Source organism: Rhea pennata, chromosome 20 (assembly GCF_028389875.1).
Source record: "Rhea pennata isolate bPtePen1 chromosome 20, bPtePen1.pri, whole genome shotgun sequence".
Classification (NCBI taxonomy): Eukaryota; Metazoa; Chordata; class Aves; order Rheiformes; family Rheidae; genus Rhea; species Rhea pennata.
The window spans coordinates 12,304,401-12,312,228 of NC_084682.1; the positions used below are offsets into that span (position 1 = coordinate 12,304,401).

At 45.0% G+C, this 7,828-nt stretch overlaps 1 protein-coding gene across 1 annotated transcript; it reads left to right on the top strand.

Annotated features, from left to right (window-relative positions):
* Positions 1–555: 555 nt before the first annotated feature.
* On the top strand, positions 556–5,723 carry LOC134149488 (1-acyl-sn-glycerol-3-phosphate acyltransferase alpha-like). The gene is made up of 6 exons (XM_062592643.1): positions 556–740; positions 1,650–1,783; positions 2,171–2,346; positions 2,637–2,732; positions 3,229–3,301; positions 5,578–5,723. The coding sequence occupies exons 1-6, from the start codon at positions 556–558 to the stop codon at positions 5,721–5,723; spliced, it is 810 nt and encodes a 269-aa protein (XP_062448627.1).
* Positions 5,724–7,828: the final 2,105 nt, after the last annotated feature.

The following is a 7,828-nucleotide window of genomic DNA, read 5'->3' on the forward strand; positions in this document are numbered from 1 at the left end:
TCTGATTTCTTGTATCTGCTGGAGTCAACTCACTTCTACATTGATGCTTGATACTTCCCAAAGGAGAGTAAAATAACTGAGACAATACCTCAGCCACAGGTTTATGCTATTCTGCCCATCCTGCTCCCTCCCCTCCAAGACTTTCTCACATTTTTTGTAGTTCCCATGCACAGAGCTTGACATAAAGACATGCTTGGGAGGCATGCTCTTGTCCCAGAAAGGAGGACATACCTTCAGTCATTGCTCTACCAACACAGATTGCACATTTCCTCCTTTGCAAAAAACATATTGCTATTGCATGTTTTGCTCTACTTGCTAGCCTACTCTTACACGCAATTCTGCTGGAGCTTACTTGCTAAACTGGCTTTCCAATGTTATTTTAGCTCCAAGCAGCAAACAGCCTTTCTGAAGTACCGCTCCTGAATCTTGTTCCAGCTTTGCACCACACCCATGTAGCCAATCGAGCAAATCTAAGCTCTGCCCCAAAGTATCAGATGCTAGTTACTCATTTACTGCTTTGTGTAACACTCATCCGATTAAGTCTGAGCTGAAAGGATGGAGATAGTGCCCATTCACTATCCCTTTACTTTTCTGCTCATCACCTTTGTAGTTTTTTATCATGTGAATCCCAGATTCAGATATTTCTGCAAGATGTTCTTCTATAAGTTGTGGATCTTCATCTTTTCCTGTCTGGTTATTATCATGAGTCTTCCTCGTGGACGTGATGTGGAAAACATGAAGTAAGTTGTCTGTGAGTTTTTTCTGCTTTAAGCATTGATAGAATTGCCTTATACTCTAGTTTGGAGGCTCATGCAAGTTCTGCTGCAGTGGGGAGGAATTAGTTGTGTATTGGTGTGGAGAGTTGCCAGACCATGTAATTCAGGGGAAAGATATAGTTTTCAGGATCTTATTTGTCTGCAACAAGTTGCAGGACTTAACTGGACACTGCACAGCTGAATGTATTCATGTGAGCTGTCATTAGCAGCAATTTATATTAATAGACAAGCTCTTTGGGGTGTGGATTAAGTGGAGGGCTGAAAGTTGAGCAAATATTCACTTCTACTGTCTCTGCTACAAAGCAGTAGCTTCTGGTAGATAGAGCTAGTACTCTTTTGAAGTGCTACAAAAGAAGGATTTATTACTTCAGAATATATTTGGGTAGAGGAATAGTGTAGGGTTGTCACACCTGCTTTACATGCTGAAGGTTCTGGTTTGAAGCCCCAGTGGAACCAGCACCAGGAAATCTTTGGGAGGTTGGACTAGATGATCTCCAGAGGTCCCTTCCAACCCTACTGATTCTGTGATTGTATGCTGCTGTGGGAATTCTCCCAGATGTACCCCCTGCTTGACCCTCAGCCTTTCATTTCAAGAAATTTTCTTCCATTCTTAAATTGTTTTCTTCCTTACTTATATTCTCTTCCTTTTAACACCTGTTAATGATATATAATGACAAAATGAAAAAATGAGCTGAAGGGTCATACTGGTTGCTGTGCTCCAAGACGGACAAGTCATGGATCAAATCTGGGACAGAAGAGACAGGCTGCTTCACAGGCATAGACTGTGAGATGGACTAGTTCTGATGGGTGGGGTTTGGCCCCTTCATCCAATTTCAGCCTCTCTCTGGCTCATGTCTTATCTTTGTTTTCCAGGTTTCTTCGCATGATGTTACTGCCACTCAAATACATCTTCGGTATCAAGATAATGGTGAAGGGCAAAGAGAACCTCAGAACTAAGCAGCCCTTCATCCTTGTGTTGAACCACCAGACCTCCCTTGACATTATGGGTATGTAGAGATCGTGCCCGCCCTGCTCTCGGCCCCAGGGCTCTGGGCAGGACAGGCAGTAGTATGAGAGGAAATCTAACTGTTCCAGGGGGCTTGCTGGCAGGAAGCATAACTTTTGGCTTGTCCCTTGCAGCTTCTACCAAGCAGCAGTACCATAGGCAGAAAGGCAGGAGTATTGACTGTGTTGGCAATGGTCCTGCTCTAAGTGAGCAGGTGGTCTGGAGACCTCCAAAATCCCTTTCCCAACATGCCTATAAACCTTTGAGCTGGGTGGTCTAGTAGGAGCTGCAGGCATGACATCTCCCAGAATAGTATGCTAAAGCCTAGAGGCTGGAGGGAACCTCAGGGCAGGTGTCAACTTGTTCTGTCCCTGTTCTCCCCTTCCAGTGATGATGGAGATACTACCAATTCGCTGTGTGCCCATTGCAAAGAAGGAAATCCTATACATGGGTACTTTTGGCCTGGCATGCTGGTTTTCAGGCATCTTTTTCATTGACCGTAAGAAGAGAGAAGAGTCTATCAACACCTTGACAGAGGTGGCGCACTCCATGCACAAAGAGAATGTGAGTGGGGAGAACAGTTTGGAGGGGAGCAGGAGGCACTTTGTGCCACTTGAAAATGTAGACCTTGATGTGACTAGAAGCGGATGTTTGTCTCTGGCTGGGCATAGAGCACAGCAGGGTAAGAGAACCTCAGGTGGAATAGCTGTGTTGCATGTCCTGAAAATGTTTGTGACAGAGGAAGTGGATGTATCTGCATGATTGGAAGCAGACAGGACATTCTTAAGTGGTGTGTAGTGTCAAAGATGGTGCTGGGGCTCTTCCTCCATGTCAGTGTTTTCTTTCTCCTGCAGTTCCAAGTCTTGATCTTCCCTGAAGGAACTCGTAATCACAGTGGGTCCATGTTGCCCTTCAAACGTGGGGCCTTCCAGTTGGCTGTGAAAGCCCAGGTGAGAGCCACCTTCCTCCCACCCTACTGGGATGTAGTTTGCCTGCCATGGTGTACCATCAACCCAGGGCTACAAGGCTTCCCTTTGGACTGAGTACCCATTCAGGAGCCTAGCAAGAGCTAGGAGTAGCACAGGCTGGGGCAGGTGGAAAACCTCTGTGACTCAGCTTGGAAAAATGATGGAGGGACCCTGACAAGAGCCCTGGATCTGCATGGAGGTGTTTCTCCACAATTTCTGCAAAATAGGCCACTATAAATAACGATTTGGCAATCCATGCATTGTTGACCTCAATACAGAAATGTAAAGCTGAAATCCAACAGAGAGAATATTGGGAGATATGGTTAAATGCTCTAAATAACTCTCTGAAATTCTACTAGAAGCTGTCTAATTATCAGCAATATGCCTAGCTCACCTGAGAACACCCGTTCCCTTTTTGGGGAGGAGGGGGAATAGGGAGATTTGTAGACACACTCACTGTAGACTTCCTCCCCTCCAGGTCCCCATTATTCCTGCAGTGATCTCTTCATATGACAGCTTCTACAGCCAGAAGGAGAAGAGATTTACAACAGGTAAGGGTTACTTTGGGCAGAGAGAAATTCCTGATCTCTCTCTCTGATTATGGTCTGGGTGTTGGTACTAGAGGAGTCCTTGCAGGGAGCTATGAGGTGGACGTGCAGAGGACTTTGTGCAACATGAGGATAGCAGCCAGACAAACGTAGCTTCTCTCTCTCAGGAGGGGAGAGAGTCTGAGATTTCAGACAACACTTCTGCCTCCCACTGTGAATTTCTCACAGCTTACTCAAGACCTGTACCAGAGAACCTTGGAGAAGCAGCAGAAACTTGGAACAGATCAGTATCTGTTCTCCTTGCCCCACCACACTGTCCTTGGATCTGCAGGTGCATGGAGAGTTGAGGAGCAAAAGGAAACACAGAGCTCTCATAAAATGTCACATAGAATTCAATATCTCCTCTCAGTTACTACATTTTTTCCATGTTTCATCCATTTGTGATGACAAACTCTCTGCTGGTCACTGATAAAATTTCACAGAGATAAAAAAAAAAGACACAAGTCTTGGACTTCAGAAGGAAAATGCAGAAAAAGTCTGTCAAATACCAGGAGCTTTTTGATATTGGAAGCATTCCCCTACATGGGAATCAGGAGCATGAGCAAGAATTTTACCTGTCTGCTTTGCTCTGCTAGCCTGCCCCATCTCCTCCTCGCTCATAACATCGCTGTTCAGTTGTGCAACCAAGATAGAGCACTTTCTTAGTAAATCAGAGGGGTTATCCTAGTGAAGGTCATCTGGAGTGGAGAGTGTCCGCTGGATTATCCAGCCTCTTACTTCAAGGAAAGCTAGCTCCAAAGAGAGAGCAGATTGCTCTGTGCCTTGTCCAGAGCAAGGAAGGAGATACCACAACCTTTCTGGACTTTTTAGGAAAGACTATTTGCAGCTGAATGTACATTTGTCTTTATAATACTTTCACCCTAGGTATTTGTAGTTAACCGGTATTTTTGTGACCCCTAAGCACGCTGCTGGGTGAGTCTTTCCCAAACTGCTGATTATTAAACAGGTAGGACTTTCGCTGCTGGAGAAAGAACCACAATGAGCTTTTCCCTAAACTTTCCCTCCCCAACCCAGCTCATCTGGAAATTTTGCCAGGACTTATTTTGAAGATGTGCTGCACAGGGCCAAGATTTCTTCATGTCAGAGGTCTGGTCCTTTAGGTCAGAACAGCTCTCCTTATAAGCAGGGAGTCAGGGTATGCTGATGAACTTTTGGAAAGCCCAGTCTCTTGCCTGCTCTGTGCACACTGGAGGTGTCTGGTGCATGTGGGAAGTCTGTTATAGCCTGACAGCGCTACATTTACAGCACAGCCCTGTCATCATTCAGATTTTTCTGCAAGGCCAAGAGAGGTGTAAGAGACTCCTGAGATACCACGCTTAGCTTTGAAAGGAATGAACTTTGTGGGTTTGCATGCAGGCAGGGAGAACATCTTCTTCTTCCTTATGAAGGAAGCTTCTCTATGCTTTTGTTTCACCTTCCTTGCATGGTTCTGCTAGCAGCTCTTCTGGATTTCATTTCATAGCACACATGTAGAGACATGAAAATATGCTAAAAAGTTAAAAAGTAAAACAGACCCTCTCTAGGTCTTCGGGGGTGGGGGGGGTGTCTATATACAGCCAGCATCTTGTCTTCACTGGCAAGAATAAAGGCCAGTGGATAGAAGAACAAAAGAACATAATGATAATTTTTCAAATCATTCATCCTGTTTCCAGCAGTCTGTTGCTTAATTGTGTTGTCTCTTGGCCGAACGGAGAGTTCTGGCACGATTTCTCTCAACCTGAAGTGCATTTCTGGAAGGGACAACCCTGTTATATTGAGTATACGTAGATCAGAGCATGAATGTATTGTATAACAGACATCTCATCCTCTTTGCCCTGATCTGGGCAGACCCTGAAGTCCAGAACTATGCTGTTGTGAGTGCCGTCTTTCCACTGTGAAAACTGTTCATTTATTCCTATTATTGCTTGTTCCCTGCCTGGCAACCCACAGCAGCCCCTTATTCCACATGAATTATTGCTTTGGGGGTTAATGTACAGAAGAGCTTCAACTGTTTCTGTATTTATGATATTGTGGTGTTTAGGGACAAGGAGACTCTGGTTTGGATTTCTACTGTGTTTATTTGGGACACAACTGGGTTGCAGTGTGGAAGAGAGCATTTCCATTTGTTTCTGACTTGTTTCTTCATTTGCATGGATCCCTACGCTACACCCTCTCCGGCTTTTCTATAACCCTCACATTCTGCCTTCCCCCTCTCTGACCATCCTGTCTTACTTTTTCAGGGAAAAGCACTATCCAGATCCTGCCAGAAGTAGAGACCCTTGGCCTGGGTCCAGATGATGTTCCCAAGCTCACTGAGCAAGTCCGTGACTCCATGCTCGCCACCTATCAGAGGATATCAGGAATGATAAATGGGGCTTCCCATTAGAGATCCTATCTTTCAGCTCTGGTTTTATTTGTAGGAGCTTAGGGAGAGGTCATGACAGTCACAGGAAGATCTGGAAACAGGCACAACCCTGGACTGCAACATTGACATACCAGTGATGGGCAAAATGTCCACAGAGGAAGGAGAACTTTAAGTGGAGCTGGTGAAATTATTCCCTTGTTGCTTCTAAAGAATGACCTGTGCTACCTGAGCTGTGCCCTAAACACACTATGGTTAGCAGGACATGTCTTTTAATCATAACCCTAAGAGCTTACTTCCAACTGGACCCAAGCCAGTCTTAGACAGAGCTGGACCCTTCTTGTGATCACTGCTACATGTTTCTAATCACCTTTTTCTATTCAAAGCCAACAAGGTGGAGACATTTATCCCTGGGCCCATGGCCATCCCAACAGACGTTAGGCCCCCCAGCTGACACCCTTGGGAAAGAGGCTGTACAGCTTGGGGTGAAAGGTTAGCACATTCACTTGGAAGCACATTCAGGAGGTGGCAACCTCCTGCCTCTCAGGAGGGAAGGACTGAGGGTAACTTCTCCCACCAGATGGGAGAGCCAAGGCAGCTTTGGGAGACACAAAATAAAGATTGATACGTTCCTTACATGTGTCTGCAGAGGCTGGTGATTTCTTTGTTTTTCTCAGATTTCCTTTTAAACAAAGCAATATTTTGCTTTCAGTAGTTGGGCTTGAAAATGTGAGGGGAATGTGCTGAAGGGATTTAGGTGTCAGAGGCAAACAACAGAAATGTATTGCTTAATACCCTGGCTGTGGCCTGAAAAATCTCTTGATTTTTAACACAATATAAAAAATTTTCAGTCCAAGTGTATTCTGAAAGTACTGATTTTTAAATGCTGCCTGGTTTTGCTCTGTCTTCTAATATCCTAAACACAACATCTGTGGCAAGCAAAGGACAACAGAGCACTACAAAACAAAATAAAACAAAAAGCCTGAGATTCAGGCACTTTTAGCTTCATTTTTGCTGTGAGCTGTATTATGATTAAAAAAAAAAAACAAAAAAGATGGTACGTATTTGTATATGGGTCCGCCTTATGGCCATAACCTGAAAGATACAGCAGCTCGCCATGACCCCCAGAAAGTCCTGCAAGGATACATCTGAGAAGTGAGTGAGGCTCTGTTAGCGTAGGAGACCTTAATCCAGTCAGTGCTGTCTGGAAAACCAGGCTGCACAGTATCTTGTGTCACTCTGCAAAACCAGGTTGCAGGTCTCTGGAAGCAGAAGTGCGTGGGCACCTACCAGCCCATAGGCACCAGTTACAAAAGGGTCAAGCATGTACTGGGGGACATTACTGGAAACAGCCACCACTTGTAAGAAATACTGCCATTAATTTGGCTTTCCTGGAGATTTGCCTTTCCTCACTGGGGGTCCCTGCAGCCTTGACCCATGGCCCAGGCTCATTAAGCAGCATATTCTCCGCTCCCCATCGCTGAGCCCAAGGCCTTGGCAGTACAGTTGGTCTTCATTGGGCTCTCTGGGTCATGTCTCGTTGGCCTTCTTAGGGCATTCAGGAGTGAAATGGGCTTGGCTTGCCAGCGCATCGCCACAGCAAAGCCTACATGTAGGCTCTGTAGCCATGCGATATCACATGGCTGGTACCAAGCACCTCTATAATGACCCCTCATCAGAGGCACCTGTTCCACCAGTAAACTTCAAATATGATTCTAATTTAGATTGCCACTGCTTGTAACTTATTCTTGCTCACGTTTTCTGCTCTCCTCCCCAGCTGCACCAAGGAGAGATGGAAACAATATAATTTGTGCATGTTGGTATTTATTGAATTAATAGTGTCTTGGGAGTTATCACTCCAGCCAGCAGATTGATTTTTAGTCCTAACTTTTGTGAATTACATACCAGCCAGGTTATGGCTTGTTTTTTCATGCTGCTAGGTCTAGCTATGAACTATAATTAAAGAAGTTCTGGACAGATGTTTAATTCGTACTAGAACTGATGCCTAAAGTAGATGAATGCATACAATGTATTTTACTAATGCCCAGCACACCCAGACTCACCCAGAAGTTCACTTTAGGATTTAAATAACAGATGCCTCTAGGCATCAAGATATAGCAGCCACTCTC

What these genes read in the sequence shown, in the direction of transcription:
- LOC134149488 (XM_062592643.1), top strand. Translation starts at nt 556, where the DNA reads ATGGAGATAGTGCCCATTCACTATCCCTTTACTTTTCTGCTCATCACC. An exon ending in GACCTCCCTTGACATTATGG is followed by an intron (nt 1,784 to 2,170) that starts GTATGTAGAGAT and finishes CTCCCCTTCCAG; the next exon opens with TGATGATGGAGATACTACCA. An exon ending in ACTCCATGCACAAAGAGAAT is followed by an intron (nt 2,347 to 2,636) that starts GTGAGTGGGGAG and finishes TTTCTCCTGCAG; the next exon opens with TTCCAAGTCTTGATCTTCCC.